Source organism: Thermobia domestica, chromosome 8 (assembly GCF_964235325.1).
Source record: "Thermobia domestica chromosome 8, izTheDome1.hap1.1, whole genome shotgun sequence".
NCBI classification, from domain to species: domain Eukaryota; kingdom Metazoa; phylum Arthropoda; class Insecta; order Zygentoma; family Lepismatidae; genus Thermobia; species Thermobia domestica.
Genome location: NC_137461.1, coordinates 227,977,202 through 227,999,473, shown reverse-complemented (window position 1 = coordinate 227,999,473; position 22,272 = coordinate 227,977,202). Strand labels below are relative to the sequence as shown.

The window sequence follows — 22,272 nt, the reverse complement described above, 5'->3', positions numbered from 1 at the left end:
AAATTGGGAATTTTCCGTCCAACAACAATCGGCAAGAACAGAGTTGCTCCAGTAGCCCTGATATCGTTTCTCGATCATATATATAACTTGGTAGAAATGTTTCCCATGTTCATCAACGACTGCTCCGCAATTTTCTGGGATGAAATCTATGTGGGAGTGGAACATATGTATTTTTAGTGATACATTACACCCTATTGCTTGGTAGAAGGTATTAGGTGCAACTCTACTTTCTTATAGTTCTGAGACCGCTCGTTTTCCAAAACATTCGTCACCACTTTTCGGAAAGAATCTCATACAATCCTCTCTTCATTTTCTAACACTGCATCAAATTCAGGATCATTGAGGAGTTGAATTGAGGAGGCGAATTTGAGTGCCAATAAGGGTTCATACCTGATTTTAGTTTCAGCAATTTGTGGAAGTTTACGCAGAATATATTTGAAGAATGTTTTGATGCGTCTATGAATAGCCGCCATTCATTGAGATTATCGTCTATGTTAAGTTTACTCATAAGACCAGTTAGGCCTACATAGTTACAACGTAATATGTCACTTTCCACTGAAACTACTGTTTGGAGATTCTGACCTGTTCAAAACACGAACACTTTTAGATCTTCAGAATAAGCTCCCCACTTCTTGAGTTTGGATGCCAGCAGCTCTGCGCCACTTTTTGAAAACCCCAGGTAATTTAATTCAGGTTGAGTATCATATGGTGAATAGATAATGATATTTTGGTTTTGTGAGGTTAGAATCGTTGGAAGACGATGAATCTGCAGCAGAATTTGACAATGTGGGTCGACATTGTTCACCTTTTGTTCTTCATCGGGTAAAACACTGGAGTAAGGTACGAGAAGTTGTGGAACCTTTAGTTCTTCAGAGTGTAGCTCAGTGATGAACATTTCAAGGAATATTTAAATTGAATAAGTAGCAGTCCACTGTTTTCTTTTTTTGGATATACCTTTAATTGGAAGAACTATGCAAAAATAGCAGTTTGAAGTATGATCTGTCTGTTCTCTCCATATCATTGGAACTGCAAATGGCACGCATGGCCTTTTTCCGTGTAGCCAGTCCCGCAAATTTGTAGAACAAGTATTACAACATATATGTGGTGCTCAGTTCTTGTCCACATCTCCCACTTTACAGCCAAAGTACAAGTGATAGATTTTCTTTATGATAGGAGCGAAATACCACTTTTCGCTTCACTTCGTTAAAAACAACAATTTGCTCTTCACTGCAAACACATTTACGCGACATGTTTCTGCTTAGTATAGTCATAGAAAGATATAATAATAATAATAATAATAATAATAATAATAATAATAATAATAATAATAATAATAATAATAATAATAATAATAATAGCACCCACCCTCCCGCCCAATATACCACCACCACTACTTCCGAGATGGCAAATTGTAACTACAAAATAACGTTACACAACATGTTTTCTCTGTCAAACTCTTCAATACAAACTAAACCGTGAAGTGGTTGATATTTCTTTGTCAGCGATGAAGTGCGAGCAATATGAATAGGCAGAGACTACACAGGAATTTATTTCGGGAGGGGCCCTAAGCTTTTAGGGGGTCCAAATACAATTTGAAGCTAAATTATATTACAATTTGTAAAATTTAACCTGAAATTAGACTAAATTTACAAACAAGTCGGGGTGTCAAGACCCACAGGACCCACCCCTGAGGGTAGCAATGAAACTAACCGTCAAACAATGGAAGTTTATTGAAATAAGTAGACAGCTTCTGTTGCTACGAACCCTTAATTTGCCCAGCAGAGCACATCGGATGATAACGTATTTCTTTGAAACCCGAACCAATCTTCAAAAACGAATTTCATATTCGTTATCAGCACCCTCAAATTAGTGAGAATTGATTAGTTTTATCTCCGAAGCATTTTCACTGTTGACCAGTGTTTTCAGAGCAAGTTTCTCTTTATGTAGTTAATACGTTTAATGTGGATTAAATATGATCCAAGATTAGTTGATATAAAAGGAAAATTAGTATAATTGATTTAATTTTTCATCTATTAGTAAATCCACATTAGCACACTAGTGTTTTGTAACTTGTATGCTTAGTGCATAAAATAATTTTTTGATCTTGATAACAGATTCCTAAAGTGAAAAATATTAACTGTTAACAATCGGATTGTACCTTTTGTTGCTTGATTTCTCTTAACACTGACACACATATTTCCAAGGATGATACGCGTAGTCCTAACAGTCTTCCAATGACGAGACATATATCATTCCATTGATAATATTGAGGTAAACAAAATGCCATGTAAAAACCCGTGTAAACTTTTCTAGAACATGTACTAAAACATCCTATTCGTAGATATGAAAATTGATGCTTTGTTACAGCTACTTACTGATATAAAAGTGAAACTGAATTATATCGTCATTAACCATGCGTGCTGATCTTGGGGATCGGCCTCCCTGGATGTAGATATCTTTATTCGAATTTGTGACAAGGAACTACACATATTTCAATGCCACCCCAAAGTTATATAGAAGTCGTCGTCTCTGTTATTAAGATCTTTATTACACCAATTCTAAGACTACATTACTCAGTTAATGAAATATAGTCCAGAATGTTGATTGATTTTCTTCCTTTAAAAATAATGTATATATATATATATATATATATATATATATATATATATATATATATATATATATATATATATATATATATATATATATATATGTCAAACACATTATATATGTATAAATCAATAAATCACATCGAACCAATTAAAATGAGATGCTCGAGTACACGTTTACATGTTTAGTTTATTTTTTAAAAAAATATGCTGCACTAACAACTGAATCTTTCGTTGCCAATAATCAGTGACAGCTTTCATTCATTGTCCTTTCAGTAGGGAACTAGCAGCTTGCTTGTCTTTTCGTAAGGTGACACACATATACTTTTTCGAACATGCTAGTTGTAATCGTAGGTAATAACAATCAAGTTAATTAAGAAGTCTTGGTAATAAGTATTTTCAAATTGGTTAAAATGAATCCGAACCTGTTTCCGGGACGGTTAATTTGAATAGGGACTTCAAAATATAAGCCGTCACTTTAGAATCTTTTTGAAGAAAATTACAAAAGTGTTTACTTAAAATATTTACTTTATTTATTATTTACAAGGCTATAAAAATATTTATTCACGTTCTTTCAAATATTCACAACTTTCATAATTACAAATTAGAATTTCTCACTAAGTACAAGGTCATACAAAAAATAAATACCAAAATTTATAGTTGTAAAACAATTTCTTCTATTATAACTTTCGGTTTTAAATTTCACGACTGTAAATCAGGTCAAGAGGACAACAGTTATTTGTAACATGGGCAAAGTTCCTACAGTCTAAGAACCTAGCAAAGCTGACTCTCAGTGAACTATAGAAGCTGCTGGATGTATAAACTAACGTCTTATGATAATGTAGCCAACTACGAGTGGTGGTGAAGCTAGAATTAGAATCACAATGTTGAAATTCTTTCTTCTTTTCTTTTTTTTAAAAAAAGAAAAAATTAGGATAAGTGCTTCGTAGTTTACCGTACTTAGTACAGCATTACATAAATTGTGTTACATCCACTGGAATTTTTCATGTTACAGAAATAAAAGTATACTGTCACTCATGTGTGCCCGAAGGAGGGGCAGGGGGTCGCTCCCCTAGTTAACGAAAACGTATTAAATTTCTTAATACAACTAAAAAATATCCAATGGAATAGGGTATATAGTAACCAGGGAGATGAGTTCCCTAGAAAATTTTCATCGGGCGCCCATGCTGTCATTATTTTTTCTGGATAAATGAATTGTTAGATTTGAAAAATATTTCTGTAAATATTTCTATCTTTAATTTTGTTCTGAGTACCTATAATCTGATCTGGTGTCTTGTTAGTACATTTGAGCGTTTAATAAACATGCAAAAGTTCGATACTCTGGAAGTTTGGTGACTTTTTTCTTTTTTTTGAGCATTGATGCCACTGTTACATAATTATGCAAACAGGTATTTATTAATTTGAGATAGCGGATACTGGATACTGTAGGCAATGTTGTGAGAAGTCATATGGTTTTACACTTGTTTAGTCATGGTTCTGGCCATTCTAAGCTATGTTGTCGGGTGCCTGCTTGGTTATCTGAAACCGTAATAATGCGACTAATCGAATGAATCGCTGATTAGAATATTTGAGGTCTATTAGTCTACTAATACTCATAGCGAAAATACATGCGATAAAGCTAGTCTTAACACTGCAACAGAATATCGATTTATGAATATCTTAAAAGGACATGGATGTTTGTTCCAACTACATTTTCAAAGCGTGCGAAAACAGCTATAAAATTCAAGAAGTAGTTTTTTTTTTTTTTTTTTTTGTATGTAATATCGAATCCTCTTCTGGTGTTTTGTTCAATACATTACAAAATTGGTAATTTTGAAAAGAAAAAGCAATGTATGTTCAAGATGATATCAGAACAAGGGTTCGATATTACAAACTAAGAATTAATTTCAATTTTATTCTTATGGATATTATGCACGTCGTAGGTGCAACGCTTCTTTCATTCACTTTTGTGTTTTCTTTAGTTAAGTAGTCTTTAACACCATTGAACCAGCGTGCACTCTTGTTGCATCCATCCAGGAAAAATTATTGCTAGCCAGTGTGTGTACTGATACAGTTTCCAGCAATTCGATAAAACTTGGGTCAATATATATTGCCCAGCAAGAATTCTTACTGGATCTAGCAAGAGGGCACGCTGGACCGGCAAGGACCTCTAGATAGGGAATCGGTGTGATAATTACCGTAAATCTTGTACGGTAATAACACACCTGTGCTTTTTTTAAAAAAAAACAATCCCTAAATTTTACGGTAAATTACCGTAAAATATACGGTACCAAATTTGTTTCTAAACACGGTCAATATTATTTTGCTTCTAAATATACGGTCTGCCGTTTTTATGAAAAAACGGTGGTCCGTAAAATTTAGGGTAATCGGATGGCAGCGAGAGTTGACGGTAATCGGTCAGTAAATTTAAGGCTAAATTTTTTACAGTGTATATGAAAAATAACTAAATATTCTAAACTTTCTAAATATAGTACTCAAAAAAGATTTCAAGATACGTGTTTGTAAACAAGTCATGATTATACTAACTACTGCTTACTTATTAACGATGTTATTATTGCTATAATAATTACATTTCTTCTTACTTTCCTTATCCATTTTCTGTTAAAGGTTATAGCTTCTTATTGAAGACTTTTTATTATTAACTGATTACCAGCTGCATTCTTCTATTATAATAAGGAATACATATATTGGTTTATTTCGAAAATATAAAAAAGAAGCTGACATCCGCTTAATGAATTAGGTCAGCCATAGACAGGGCTGCTCCTAGATTTTATGGTCTTTTACACAAATTCTATGAGAGGTCCAACCAAACTTGTGAAATCTCCATCCCCGTAAAGGTCGTCAGCACAGTTGTAACTTTGTTTTTGTTGAAATAGTAAAGTAACAATATTTATATGGTTCAAGTCCTTTTTTATTATTTCTTCCACTACTTTTAAAGGGCCTATGATACATCCATAATGTATCTGGGTCACAACCCTCGATTTTGATGAAACTTGGTAGACTAATAGAACACTTTGCAAAACTACTATAACTAGCAGGAATTTGTCGAAAAAACTGTCGTTTCTGAGATACAGTCGATTCATTAAAGACCAAATTTGTCGTGATATCTCGAGAACGAATCCACAGAAAACAAGAAAACTTTGCAAGCCATAGTAGATACACGATAGCTTTAAAAAAATAAAACGAATTGTTTGCACCTGCGCAAAACTGCGCATAATGCGAAAATAATTGTGCGCATTCGCATATCTCGAAAACGTGAAGACTGCGATATATTTTTCTATATATGGATTTATATATCACTATTTACAAATATTAAGTTTTCAAAATTTCAGAACAGAAAATAGAAAAAAAAATATAACTTGTTATAATGCAATAAGTGTTTTACAGGTTGATTTTCTACTATTCATAACATGATAGGAAACAACAAGCAATTTTTTTTCAAACATTTAGTTCCAATGTTATACGTTATGCACAAAGACTGGAGCCGTTTCTGCAAAATCTGAAACACTCTTTTAGTTTCTTTTTTGGTGGTTGACCCACAGCATCTTGATGTAGCTCAGTTGAAACCGTTTCTTCAACTTGTTGAATTAAGTACTATCAAAATAGTCCAGAAGTTCCAGCTCTTCCTCCGAAGCCTCTTGTATTCCTGATGCACATCTGTTGCGGGAAGAAATGTCAATCCGTTCATTTTCTCCCATAATAGTCATTGCTCTTGCACCGTTCTGTGAATCCAATCTCTTGAACCTTTCTCCACGTTGAGTGAGTCAGGTGGAAAAAAAAAGCAATGCTGTACATGAGTTGATAATATTTCTGTAATAGAATTACTGGAAACTTTTATCTCAAATACGGGTCTAGGATGTATCGGTGTAGGACATTTCGCTGTAGGGTGTTTCGGTGTAGGATGTTTCGGTGCTGGACGTTTCGTTGTACGGATGTTTCGGTGTACGGACGTTACGGTGTAAGGACGTTTCGGTGTAAGGACGCTTGGCTGTAAAGGACGTTTCAGTGTATAGCCTAATATTTGATTGCATTAATCATATGCTTGTAATGAACAGTCATGAAGTGTCATAGTGTAGTCACTCTGCAATAGCGTAAACTGATTAATATTGTAATTGAGTCTCATTGTTATTGCTCAGTCTCTTCGTAACATCAGCGTATTTTTTTCTTTATTCTGACTTCATGTCCGCCAATTAATTTATGTGTTCCATTTGAACAGCACTAACAAGGAGACTTACGGAAGTGTAATTTACTGATTTGAATGAAACTTTGCAAACTTGTAGAATATCAAAAAATAATCGTCACGTATATATTTTTTTTTAATTTTGGCAATGGTGCGGATTTAAGGGTAGAAACCATCCTTTTAGAGGTGGCCTCCAAGCATAAACAGAAAATAATCATTAAAATAGAAGATTAAATGATACAGCCAGCTTACTGCCAAGGGGGGTTTAGGACAGGTGATTCAGAACCTGACGTTAAAATTACAAAATTCAAATTGGCGGATCCAATATGATGGTTACTATTACAAATAGTCTTCTGGTTTGAAATCTTCTGCAGTTAGCCAAGAACAATTATAATTGGCAGGGACTACTGAGAGAAGGTGCACACTGACGCGAAACCCCTTTCTGTACTTATTTTAATAGGACGTTTGATTAAATCTATAGCCCAAAAAGTTAGAAGCCAGTACCAATGCATTTGTCGCGAAGAAGAAGCAACACATGTTATTGGAAAAGAAAATATTTATAACTCTGATCAATATGGTTTCATTTTTAAATGTAGACGGGACGTACTCTAGTGTTTACAGAGACACAAACAGTGGAAAGTGTGGCGCAGTCAGTAAATTCTATGACTCATAGCTACATCATACAGCCTATAATTTCTGTAAATAGTGTTTTGTTATCACCACTGTTAATTCTTTTGTAGGAAAACAATGGAACATTTGGTCTTGTAGTCCAACACAACCTCTTTAAATTTGTAAACATCCTTGTAAAAACATCAAATCCGGAAAAATTAACATCAAGTCTTGTGAGATCATGGTTCCAAGAGATTTTTCTTCAAGCGTCTAATCCAAAGTCCATTTTGTTATTAGCTTCGTGGAGTGGTCACATTTCATCAACTTTGAACCTATTTTAAGAACAAAAGAGTAACTCATAATATAAACCATTTCTGCGGGAACAACTGGTAGGATTCAGGCTCTTCTTGTGCTCTTTAGGCCATTAAAAAATTTTCTTGAGACATTTATCTGACACTGTCCTTCTCTACAACTATAACATCAATTTACATCTCCGTAATAATATAATTAAGATCCCAACACTGATTCATAATCAGTTTTCTTCTCCTAGATTTGCTAATCTTATTCGGTATGCATGATATAAAAGCGGTTATTTTGAAGAAAAACCTCCTGTGTTTGAAAATTTCCTTTCAAAGATTGTGCAGCATTTTGCGATTTGTGCACAGTTATTGCCGTAATAAGGTGTGTGTGGTGTACACAATGTTTATACATCACACACTTTTTTTTTTTTACTATATATCATTACCATAAAACGTTTTCCCAATCAATCCATAATTATAACATTTGAGGATATAAGAAGTTCTGACATAGAGTGAAGCGAGGGGACCCACTATAAATAAGTAACCCCTGCCAATTACAGCAGCATTTAATTTTTTTTATTTATTAATTTATATTTTCTACTTCATGAATTTATTTCTCCGTAACGAATAATTTTCATTTTGAAGAGTGGACATTTCGATGTAAACATTGGAACTTTTACACCGAACCAGCCTCACACCTAAACGTCCTTACACCGAGACACCCGTGCACCAAAACATCCTACACCGAAACAACCGTATCCCCTCAAATACGATACGATATCTGAAATATGTAACTCTTTATTTAATAATAATAATAATAATAATAATAATAATTATTATTATTATTATTATTATTATTATTATTATTATTATTATTATTATTATTATTATTATTATTATTATTATTATATTACGATTTGCTTCAGTTGAAGATTAAAGAAAGCAATTTCAAAAACTTTTCCGATTCATTCATTGTACTTGTATTATATTCTAAAAGACACTGGTGATGATATTATCGTGACAAAATTTTCGGTGACGAAATTACCTATATGGTAATATTTTGGTGACAAAATTACCAGTGACGAAATTACCGTGACGAACTTTCCGGTGACGAAGTTTCCGGTGACAAAATTACCGCCGCCCGTTTCCTCTCGACGTTTCTCCCATTGTGACCAGAGAAAAACAAAAAGAGGGAAGGAAGCGAAACCTTGCATGAAGCAACTGTAGGAAAGGGGATACCTAGCCACGTATTGGTTAATATCACCGGATGTAAAATGTTGCCAACTCAACACAAAGTTGTATTTTTTGAATGGCACTACGTTAATTTATTACAAATTTTAAGTCTATATACAAATCGAAAACAAACAATACCACTTTTATTGTTCAGTGTTGCAAACTAATTATGCTATAATATCACAAAAATCCAGAAACATCCCAATTTTGGAGGTCTCTATAACAGTGATGACGCAAGTGAGACGGATGGTGCATCGCACATCGAAAGCACCTTAGTGTCGAATACTATGGTCAGCATATGATGTATTTCTATCAAACAGAAGAAAAAAGCTACAAGGAATTCAAAACTTGACTTCTTGCAAAGGGCTTTATTTCGAAAAAGAGCTGAGATAAGTATCACATCTAATTACGTAGATTATTTTCAAGAGATGTAATGATCATAATGCCGTTTACAGCAATTTGATATTTTACACCGTTTAGGAGATATAATAATGAATGTTAAAGTTGGCAATACTACTAAAAGTCGTGAAATTAGGAGAATATGTGGTAATCACAACTACCAAAAACTGTTGGTCAAGTATCAAAGGTGCGAAAACAAGCAACGATCGCTTTATAAATTTCTTGCAACTGCGTCATTTTAAAAAGTATTGCCAACTGTAACATGTATATATGATGTCTAGTGATGGGTAAATTCCCGGGAAGATATTTTTCCGGAATATTCCCGGGAAGATTCCCCAAAATGGGAATTTTCCGGGAATTTATCTACAATCACAAATAAAATTGCATTCTATTACTATATTATGATTTCAAAGTTAAATTCGTTTCTATATCACAGTATATTATTACTCTTGTTCCCAGCGGAGCCTTTAAAATGTATATTCTGAACGATGTTATTTTATTAATATTTTATTATATTTAGAGAGTACGCATAAATCTATATTTATTTACAATATGTTCTACGAAAGTAAATATGTTTCAAAAATGGTATAGTAAGTCGACATACTTTAAAACCGCTAAAAAGTTTAAATTTACATGTAAGTGGATTATTTGAACTTGACTCTACTACTGATATAAACATATTAAATTTTTAAGTGTTATAAACAAATTAGGTTGGATAAGTGCCAGAAGACACATGTCCCACCATTTTGTCAACATTTGCGATTGCAAGATACTTTCTTATCTTTATAATTTTGCATGTAATATTGCCATACACGACATTTTTTCCTGCCCATTTCTCGAAATTTCATGCTTTAATTCACATGCAAGAGAAGTCCGAGTACCTCTTCAGAAATTCGAGTCAGAGACAGGAGACAGACCGACGTCTATTACTAACGGTGGTTCAGGGTTTATTAATAGTACTTCATCTCTATTTCTACATAATTCTACATTACTTTACAAAATGGATTCTTTTCATCATTTGTAAATTAGTACTTTGCTACTTTTGGCTATTGTTTAGTTTGGTGGGTCCAGATTTTGCACCTACTTTTTTTTGCAATATTCTATTCCGATGCGGTTGTTTTATGGTTTCATACGTTAAATTACGTTACCAACATTAAATTCAGACAGCATTGCCGAGCGAGAGTTAGCGAGTGAAGGCGGGGTAGAGCCCCGCAGGGCACGTTGTTTTCTATCTTCGTTACCAACAATTCACTTTCTTTTCTCACATAAATCACTTCCACTTACCTTTACGGTTTGTACAAATCCCCTACTGCCCTAAACAAAATTGTGTTCAATACTTTCTATACTAATTGAACACCACTATCAACTCATTTGTTCCGTAAATCGTCCTACTTTTTGCTAGTTTTGGGCCCCCAATACTAAACAATTACCCTACCTTTTAGTGCAAATGGAAATGGTACTTAAAAACTCATATTATTAATTATGTCAAGTACAGTCAAAAAAATGTTAAATTTTTTAACCTCCAAATTCTTTAAAATCTAGAAGTAAATCATAATATATTAAAATAATGTAATTATTCATACGGTTTTTATAATTTGGAAGATAAAGTAAAGAAATGGATATAAATTTCTTCCCGGGAATTTATAGGCCAGGGAAAAAACCCGGGAATATTCCTATTTTTTTTAAATCCCTTCCCACTGGGAATATTCGCACTGCCCATCACTAGTAATGTCCAAGAGGTCGGGCGCCCCAAACTATAACCTCAGTTCTGAAAGTGGCCAATCACTTCAGCAAATAACAAAAACATTCATTTTTAACAGTTATAAATTCATCGAAATTAACACATAATTACAAGCAAATTATCTCTCATTGCCTTAGAGCATGTACGATTTATTGAACTTTTACATCATATGTCTCTCCGGTCTTCACAAAATAACCAACTTGTTAAACATATAGGGGAGACCGGGGCTGGTTGGCGAACTTTTCATTCTTTATTTTTTTTATGAGCAGATTGTGCACTGTATTGCAATGTAATGGATGTGTACGGACAGACCAATGTTTCCTCTAATAAATTCAATTTTTGTTTTTGTTTTGTTGCTTACAGTTTTCGAGAAATAATTTTTCTTTCTTTTAAAACGGAGTATGCCAACCGACCCCTACTGAGGGTCTGGTTGGCTGATAGCGTGGGGCTAGTTGGCATTCTTTTTAAATATAGCAAAGCCCACAAAAAATTGGATTTATTAGAAATATACGTTATTTTTCTGAATTCTATTATATATATTGCAATGAAGTAGGCTATTTGAAGTTTGAAATTACTTTTATTCACAACATTTAAAAGAATCAGCATTATGAAATATGAAAACTTCTTTCTTTTATTTTAGCTTGGTTGTCATGACATTGAAAGCTACAAGATTATCAAACCACATCAGTTTTAATGATTTGGTGTAGGTTAATTCTTCATATTAGTTCAAAATGTAATTAAAATAACTGAACTATCAAGAAAGGTAGTTTATTTCTCGCTGTTCACAAAGTAGCTAAGAGAAACTAAGATATGTTTTAGCTGAATTATCGAGAAATGCAATTTATTTCCTACTTTCCACAAAGAAAGAAAAAGCAATAGCTAGGCCTCTATTTTTGTAACAAAAGAGCACATGCAAAATATTCTTCATCCTGAGAATTAGGCCTATTCAGAAAATTCAGAGTCCGGCATACAGTCTTTTCTCGATTTCTAAATTTTGACAGCAATCCAATATCTGCATGCTATTCTATAACATTGAAGTAAAAGATTGGTAGAACTGTAAACTAAAACTATATAACAATAAAACAAACAATGTAACAATAAAAATAAAATGAAATAAAATTTCACATGAGGTTGTTTGGCGCACTTGCCAACCAACCCCAAATGCTATACGCCAACTAACCCCAAATTCTATACGCCAACTAACCCCAAGCCCATTTTGTGCAACAAAGTCGTAATTACTCAGCAATTGTTTGGCATTTACGTTTTATTGTTTGAATATCCATAAAAACAAAGTTCAGATCTAACTAATGCTATATTACTTACCTCTGTATCCCAAGTAGTGACGATTCTGTGATGTAACAGAGAACTGAAAAAAATACTTCAGACTGGCAAAAACACTCTTTATCTAATAGACACCATAATCTGCAAGTTACAAATTCCATATAAAGGTGGCAGCTGCATCCATAGGTCGCTCTTTTATGACAGTAGCAACAGCTAATTATGTTAATTAATGAAGGAGTTATATGCAGTTCGTCAACCAGCCCCAATCTCCCCCAATAAGTAAATGTTAATGCTATTGTAAATGGTTACCTCGTTCAAATCCTCAAATATTTGGGCGATGATTTGATTACTTTCTCTTAATTACTCTTAGTTTCTTGCTTGTTATTCATAAATACTTTCTTTCTTTATGTTTTTACTAGATTATCTAGTTATTTGATGATAATACAAACAGAGTTGGGTGTTTTCCGTTTGGCAGAATTGTCAATTGGAAGATTTGTCCATTTTCACGATTGGCGCATTTGGTAATTGGCAGATTTGGTAATTGGCAGATTTGGTAATTGGCAGGTTTGGTAATTGGCGGATTTGTCAATTGGCAGATTTGGTAATTGGCTCATTTGTCCATTCTCACGATTGGTGCATTTGGTCATTTTCGCGTTTGGCAGATTTGGTAATTGGCAGGTTTGGTAGTTGGCGGATTTGTCAATTGGCAGATTTGTCCATTGGCAGATTTGTCCATTGGCAGATTTGTCCATTCTCGCGATTGGCGCATTTGGTCATTTTCGCGTTTGGCGCATTTGGTAATTGGCAGATTTGGTAATTGGCAGATTTGGTAATTGGCAGATTTGTCAATTGGCAGATTTGTCCATTGGCAGATTTGTCCATTGGCTGATTTGTCCATTTTCACAATTGGCACATTTGGTCATTTTCGCGTTTGGCGCATTTGGTAATTGGCAGATTTGTCCGGGTCCCCATCATCCTCACTACTGCAAACGGTAACTACTAATCTCCCCCAGAAACAACCAGCACTGTGAACAGAAAAGGGGTTCTGTACCACCAAGACAATGCGAAACCTCACACAGCAAGGATGACCCTGGAAGTGATCTTATCACTAGGGTAGGAACTTTTGCCTCACCCTCGTTACTTCCCAGACGTCGCCCCATCAGATTACCATCTCTTTCTAGCCATGGACAATTACATGGGCAATCGGCAGTTCAAAACTCAGGAAGAAGTTGAAAACACAGTGGCACAGTTTTTTGAGTCTCAGGATACAAATTTCTACAACTATGCGTTTTATTGAGACTCAAACCAAAACACAGAGAAACCTGAAACTCCGTTTCAAACATGTTATTTCTCGACCAAATCAGTTTTTTCTTTGGTCATTATTACACCATATGGTAATTTATGTAATCTTTTTTTAATGATCAACATCTACCCACCCAAAATTTTGGTGTAATTAAATCGATAAAAATGTACTGAAATGCAAAATACGAATGTTTAAAAAGTTTTCCGCCCATCTATCCCGTGCACCCAATTCCCCCTTCTACCCCAGTTTTTATTGTGCTGGAACAGGTCGTTCGTTTATGTAGTGTATATGTAAAACATTCGTTCTTAACTAGCAGGTTGTATCTATTGCTTATTGTCTTTTTACGATGACACACATACTCCTAACAATGACGCATATACTCCTTCACTGCAGAAGTAGATACACAATAAACTGGATTTTCGGAGACGGAGTTTTCATCTCATAAAAGCCAGCTTTTTTAAAAGAACGGATTTAAAAAAACTTTTTATGACTTCTTCTTCATGTACCTTTGTTTTTGTGTATTGGACTCTACAACTAAAGAAAGTGCGTTTACACAATCCAGTACTTGTGAGTACTTAATATGTTCAGCCTGGGGTTGGCTGTCCACATCGATTTTCAAACTAACACTGCAGTTTTTCCAGCAAGTATATGTTATGCAACCACCATATCTCAAATGTCTTGTTGGTTGCCTAACAATCTTAACAAGTTCCTGGAACTTATACATGCTGATATATGTGTTTTATTGGTTACCTGAATGCAATCTGATAGGTAAGAAAAAAATACATAAAACCAAGAAACAGATACAGAACTTTTTTGTATAAAATCTTGTTTTGCTTACATTTCGTTCTCTGTTCACGAAGTATTTTATATTGCGCTTCAAAGGGCTCAATTTGCAAATTTAAAGCTATAACGACAATTCTGGGTACGATTTTAGTTTAACATCATTTTTCACAGAATCCCTTTTTTCTTTGCAGTTACATAGTGTCAAAATTTTTGAAATAAGGAATTTGTGGACAGCGTGTTAACATTCTCTCTCTTGAATTTAAGCGCCAACAATAATGTTATATAATTATTATAATGAAGTTTTATTTTATTCATTAAACTTTTAGTAAAACTTTTCTCGTTCGTTGAACGGTAACCTAATAGTTCTATAAACAAATCGTTGGAACTAGAAAAACTACCGATTTCCACTTCTTCTTTCCTATCGAATGAGTGAGTTCCTTTGACTCTTGAACTCTTTCAGGATTTTCTCTTCAGAATGTAATAGTTAATTTTTTTTTCGTGTTATAACGGGAAAACCAAAATGGAAAGTATTTATACCTTTCAAAATTTCTGAAACAAAAAAGCAGCAGGAAAAAAAAAATTTAAAGCCGTATTTTTTCGAGCCTTTGCAACTCTAATAGTGACATACACACTTCTAACAGTGATATACACGCCACCTATAGGCAAATTTTCAAACTCAAATTAAGAAATATAATCGAATTTTTTTGAATGGGAAAACAAATTAGTAAGGAACTTCAGTGCAATTTTACAGGGTAGCCCAAAAGTTTGGAAACACCCAAATAAAGGCAGGATTTCAAAAGGATTGCAAACGTAACAATGTAGGTTACTAGTCAAGTGGGAAAAACCTTTTAGGATATATAATTGATGTTGATGGCTGCCAACTTGAAGTCGCATTTTGAATTCATTTTCATTTTTTTTGAATGGAAACCATATGTTGTGACTCGTTTTTATCTGAAATTTTCTCAGAAATTCAATGATATGTGTGTTTTTGCATTTTTCCTGAGAAAATTTCAGGTGAAGAACAAGGTATCACAAAATACGGCTTCCATTTAAGAAAATGCAAATGAATTCAAACTGGCGGATTCCAAGATGGCGGCCATCGACATTACATATCGTAGAAGTTTTTCTTTCACTTGTGCTACTAACCTACACTGTTACTTTTGCCATTCTTTTAAAATCCTGCCTTTTATTTGCATATTTCCACTTTTGGAACCCGCTGTATACTGAACATACTTGAGTAGAATTGTATGTTTATTATTATTATTATTATTATTATTATTATTATTATTATTATTATTATTATTATTATTATTATTATTATTATTATTATTATTATTATTATTAAGGATTTCAGTTTATCAAAAACTCCTTTCTATATTTACTCTGTCTGTCCGTGTGTCAGTCTGTTTGGGAGATAAAAAAGACTTCGAGAACTTCTTGATAGATCACTGCCAATTTTGGCCAGAATATAGAGTCAAAGGTTAGGAATCGAATTCGTTATAGACATGATCCATGCAGTTGATCCCAAAATAAAGACAATCAAAAATCGCTCCATATCATGCTTGCTTGATAGTCTACCCGCAGTGCTGTTGAAATTACCGGGTTAGTATAATGCTCAGGATACAAAACACTAAATGACTTTCTACCCAACAAATCTACAGGCTTAAATGTTTTCTATTTTCAAATAGTCATTCATCTTACTAAGTTGACGAATGAAAGAGAATGGAAATACAAAAATTCAAACTTCAATTTTCACGTAGTGTACACTGTGATAAACCAAACTCATCTACATGGTGTACACTGCGACGCTGTTCGTTGTTTTACATTTTTCTTTCTACGATCTCAGATGTTTAAAATGAAACTTTGAAGACAAGACGCAAATAAATTTCAAACCACACGCACGTTTGTGTGTTCTAAAAGAGAGTTATTTGATTAGATAACATTTAGTATATTAAAACAAATTGTTAACAGGGAGCAAAGCGTTAACTTCTGTTGTTGACGTACCCTGAGGAGACCATATATATTACTTTCCTCTGGCGCGACATAAATGAGGAGAAATGTGTTTGTCGTCTGAAGTGTTTGGTGAGACTTAGTAACAAAGTTAGAACCTGTCTATTACAAGGTTCCTGGGGTTTGTTTCACGGCTGAAGGAACTAGTATTACACATCTTACAGTTTTATCCATAAAGTTTTCTACATTGTAAATAATGTCATGTCGTAAGTTGTTTTCAGGTGAGAACCACATATTCTTTTAACACTTTCAGCGGAACGAATAACGCTGGAGATTATTTAAACACAATTTACACATTTAAGATAGAATATATTCTAATTATAAAATTGAAATATGTCAGCCTGAGCGTCACACTATCCTACAATGTTATTGAGTCTCAGCATCTCAAGCCAGCAATCTCTTGATTGGTTTGACACAACTTTCCAGTTTCCACCCTTCCCTATCCTGAAGTTTTCATTTTTTTGTAGCCATTCTTTCCTATATCTTGAACTGTTTGATCTGTATACTTCAATTGTGGCTTTCCTCTAGATATTTTCCTCCTGCAATTTCCTCCATGGCTACTAACGTGGTTCCTCCATCATGATGTGTTCAACTATTCTATCTCGTGTCTTTCAAAATATTCTTCGGGGACACGGTGGCTTAGTGATAGAGCGCTTAGCTCTGGTGCATGGGGTCCCTGGTTTGATCCCCAGAAGCATTTATATTTGAAGATGGGCGGAAAAGAGAGTTACGTAGATATGTATATAGCGGAAATGTGCTAGCACTTGTTGTGTCGTTGTGGCAACATGAGAACTACTTACTGTATGTGAAGTGCTGAATCCACGTGCAGTCGCCGGCAACATTACCACTGTCTAGTTCGTTCTATAGAAGATAGCAAACTGATTCAAAAGTTCAAGATAAAAGTCTCAGTCATGGCCGTGGATATGACATGGAGAAGATCTAGAACCTCTGACAAAAAGTGGGAAGTAGTCAACGAAAACGTTACTGCAACTTCCAAGAAACCTATGCTCCGAACGACATTGTTATTATCCGCAAATTGCTACATCTCAGTGTGTGATTGTGACCCCACACTTTGCCAACACAGTACGTCGTTGACCTGAATATTTTTTTTTATCACTGAATTAGACAAAGATTGATTGATTGGACCTGAGTTTAGCGTCCCGTTTGGCAGCGAGGCTATATGAGACGTGGTTTACAGCTTAACGTGGGATCCGAACTATATGAGCTCCCCTCGGGAATCGAGCCTGGATCACCCACACCAAACGCAGGTACGCTATCTATATAGCCGCGAGGTAGCTCGATTAGATAAAGAGCTGCTATGGAATAGATACTGCCATGGACACATGCAGTGGGAGGCAGGAGGTTTGAAAAAGTTTCGGTTCTCTGAAATACATGTCAAAGCATATTTGAATTGCTTACTCATCCACTACAGAATTTACTATATTTACTGTAATCAATAAATTTATGTAATATGCATCAACAACAATTGTTTACATGAAGTATTATATGCATCAAGGATTGTATATTCAGGACTTCGCTTGTATATCGTATTTTCACCCACACCCGTCTTGGAAAAAAGATCTATAGACCTTTCTGGGTACCGACTTGAATCGTTCGAATATTGCAGTTATTTCAAGTTCCCTACGTCAGTAATGGCACTGTCCCGAATTAGACGGAACATCTAGAATTTTAAGAAAATTTTGAGCGCTCCGAATTATGCCTTAGAGGGACGCATTATGTGGTGGAACGCCAAATTATCCAAAATACTTACAAAATGAAGACTATGGAGATGTCGATATGATCATATCGTTAAATGTTTCGTATTCATAGCAAATAAATCTTTGACTGTACCGGTTCAATGTGCTTTTAGTTTAAAATTTCGTTACAGTTTCGTTTGTTGAATGTGTCTTTCTATTATTTTCAATTGTTCCATGTTCAAATTTGGGCATGAGAACAGCCGATCTCATATGTTCGATTAAGTGTCCCACTTCAGAACTTACTAAAAGGTGACAGGACTAGTCACGGGTAATTTTGATCATAGCTTTTTTTCCGGGTCTGGGTCTCGCTTTTCAGATACGGAAGCAGCAGCCGAAATCATATAGACAGCATTATTATAGCTGTAAAATGTTTTAATAGATTATCGATGTCCTGTACTCGAGTTAAAATATTCACCTGTTCTATTCCCGATAAGAGATTTCTTAATCATAATATAATTAATCCAGTGGTGCCCACCCCCCTTATGTCCATGGCGCACCCCCCAATTGTCTATCCGTAGGTGAACTTCCATGAAAAAATCTTCTTTTCGATTAATTTTTAAACCCCTGAAACATATTTATATAGATTTTTAACTCCCCCAAATATTTCAATGACACAGTTTGCGTCATATCCCCCCCCCTTTGTGGGCACCCCTGATTAATCTGGTAGTTCAGAGGTTGTCATCTCGTAGAACGGATCTTATTAAGATGCGAACGTACAGTTTAACATGGCATGCACTCTCACCAGAAATCAAATACAGATCTTCTGCGTCGAAGTTGAGAATAATATCATGTCGTATTAAAACAGTTTACTAAAGGTAATTTCTAAAGTTAACCTATTTTTTCACAGAAGAGTGAAAGGGAAAAAAAGAGATAGAAAATAGTGCTGTTAATATTATTCGAATATTTTTTCTGATGTTATTCAAATATTCAAATATTCGAATATTCCTTTTCAATGTTCGAAAAATTATTCGTTATTTGAACAATTGTACAAATAATTATTTGTTATTTGAATAATTATTCGTTATTTGAACAATTGTTCGATATGTTATTTGAACAAATGTTCGAATAATTATTTGTTATTTGAACAATTGTTCGAATAATTATTTATTATTTGAAGATCTGTTCGAATAATTATTTGTTATTTGAACAATTGTTCGAATAATTAATTGGTATTTGAAGAATTGTTGGAATAATTTTTTGCTAATTGATTAATTGTTCAAGTAATTATTTATTGTTTGAACAATTGTTCGAATAATTATTCGTTATTTGAACAATTGTTCGAAAAATTAATCGTTACTTGAACAATTGTTCGAATAATTATTTGCTATTTGAACAATTGTTCGAAAATTAATCGTTATTTGATCAATTGTTCGAATAATTATTCGTTATTTGAACAATTGTTCGAATAATTATTTGAACAATTGTTCAAATAATTAATCGTTATTTGATCTATTGTTCGAATAATTATTCATTATTTGAACATTGTTCGAATAATTATTTATTATTTAAACAATTGTTCGAATAATTATTCGTTATTTGAACAACTCTTCGAATAATGAATTATTTGAATTTTAACAGCAGACAGAGAATCAAGTATGAAAGTTTAGCAGACTCGCGTTTCTTTGTGTGCCTATAACTCAGTTCTTCGTAATCTCAGAGTCACACCGAATCACGACTCTGCCCAGGTCAGCTCAGGTTACAGGTGTTTATGGGTCACCGGGGATTGGAGGGTCAAGAATTTAGCGACCTAAAGATCTTCCGAGTCCGAGCGAACCCAATCTCTCACTGCCGTATATACACTGAAAAATTCAAAGATAAAGATCACACGCAAGAAGAATAGAGAGAAAAACAGTGTAATAAAACCAGATACCAGATATTATGACGAATATCCTTACAAACTTGCTTTCCCCCGTGCCAAACTGTGTTTGATAGAAACGAGCACACACTACATCATCTATATTGTGATACTCTGCGGTCTCCCTGTGTTTAACAATGATCTAGATTTATATTTATAAGAGGGTAAGTTTCAACTATTTAGTTTTACTGTTTAATTTACTTTGTTGAAGTTAGAGTGAGCGGAACATTGTGGATATGAAAAATATAGCTTTCAACTATTAAAACTGTAATTTCATGGTCTTTACACACAAGCATTAAATTTAACAGAAGGATAGCGTAAATGCGTAACAGTATGATCTGTAGCCTAACGAAAACTAATGCTTTATACACTCACCTTGGTCAGACCTCTCCGCACTTTCTCCAACGCTATCAAATCGCCCTTCGACCTTGCTTCGGAGGGAATCAAGGTCAAAGGGCGGTGCGAAGCCATGGTCCACACTTCTGCTCTTGCTCCTGAAATGAAAGGAAACGGATTTCACATTATTCTGATTTTCAGTTACATTTGAAGCAATTGGATCCAACATTTTCTTTACTTGAACAATGCAATAAGATAAAGAAAAGAAACGAATAAATTAACTGAAAAACATATGTTTAAACTTATTCTAATTACCATCATACTCACTTGTCACAATTTCAGTGCGTATGGTATTGTGGAAATTACAAGAGAACCACGTGTTGTATGTCATGGCTGCTCTATTAAGTGCCAAAAGAGGATTTACCTAATAAAAACTTTCTTTTTACACAGCTTTATGATCACGATATTCCTTAGCATATTTTCTCTTTAATTATGTTAATGATACTAATATTTCCATGATTTGTAATTTTCTATCTTGTTTATCGTTTCGATGTGTTTTTAGTTATTAGTGCTTTCAAAGTTCTACTTGTTAATTAATTAATCTTTAATGTAAATTAAAGAATGTAATAAACCTAAAAGCTTTTGGTAAATTAATAATATACAAAAAAAAAAAAAAAAGAATATACTCAATTTTGGAATTAAATTGCCACTCATAATTCCATTTTTAAAATGTACTTCTCCATTTTGTCTGTCATTTTTGGTATTTTATTTATTAGCGAAGCTATGGAGAATATAGGGGCATTGCCCCTAACTGTGTTGACAAAAAAAAAATAAAAATTCCGCCTATAAGATGGCCACCTAAGAAGACCTATCAAAAATACAACTCCGTCCATGGTTTTATTCTTTCATAAGTGCCAGTTTTTACTTACCATTTAAACTAGGGATGGCCACATTTTTTCGAAAAATGGCTTTTTCGAAAACGAAAAACGAAAAAATTTTCGAAAAACGAAATATTTTTCGGAAAACGAACATTTTTCGAAAAAGCGAAAAACGAAAAAACGAAAAATAAAGTTTCCGAAAATCGAAAAACAGATTTTTCGAAAAACAAAAAAATTTGCGAAAAACGAAAAACGAATTTTTTTCGAAAAAACGAAAAACGAAATTTTTTTCGAAAAACGAAAAGCGAAAATTTTTTCGAAAAAGCGAAAGACGAAAAATGAAATTTCCGAAAATCAAAAAACAGATTTTTCGAAAAAGGCCATCCCTAATTTAAACAGTAACAAAGAGTACAAATAATACTTCACGTATCATTTTTTATTAACGCTCATTACGGTTAATATGCTAGTTTAAACTGGATGAGTCTTTAATCCTATGAAGAACTGAATACACGTTCAAATAGTTTGTTTTCATTTAAATGACCACATAGATGGGCAGCAGTGGCTCAGTGGTAGAGCGTTCACCTCTGGTGCATGGGGTCCTTGGTTCGATCCCAGCTCGCACCAAGTAAGCTTTGTGATGGACAAACACCATATGCGTGGGTTTTATCGAGGTTCTCCAGTTTCCTCCCACTTTCCCCATTCCACCAATTCATTCATTTCTCACCATCACTGTCTCCTTTAGCCTAGATGGCATAATCGTGGAACGTAAAATTTAAAGATTTCATTTCATTTTCATTTTTATTAATACATACTACTACAGATCAAAATGTTGACTAGTACGTCTGAACTCACATTGAATTTGTCATATGTAATGATATTGATATCTTGTATGTAACGTTAATTGCTACGAATTATACAAACGACATTATATTCCATTAATGATTAGCAACCACTGTTAGTATGGCGTTTTCAATTTAC

The 22,272-nt window shown here is 34.0% G+C and overlaps 1 protein-coding gene across 9 annotated transcripts in view; it reads right to left on the bottom strand.

Annotated features, from left to right (window-relative positions):
- The window catches only part of mtd (TLD domain-containing protein mustard), a 1,050,893-nt gene that overhangs the window by 375,426 nt on the left and 653,195 nt on the right, over positions 1 to 22,272 (bottom strand). For all 9 annotated transcript variants that reach the window (XM_081769482.1, XM_081769479.1, XM_081769474.1 and 6 more), the window contains one exon: positions 20,456 to 20,574. In XM_081769482.1, coding sequence (XP_081625608.1) covers positions 20,456 to 20,574 — 119 coding nt within the window. The remainder of the gene's footprint in view (positions 1 to 20,455; positions 20,575 to 22,272) is intronic.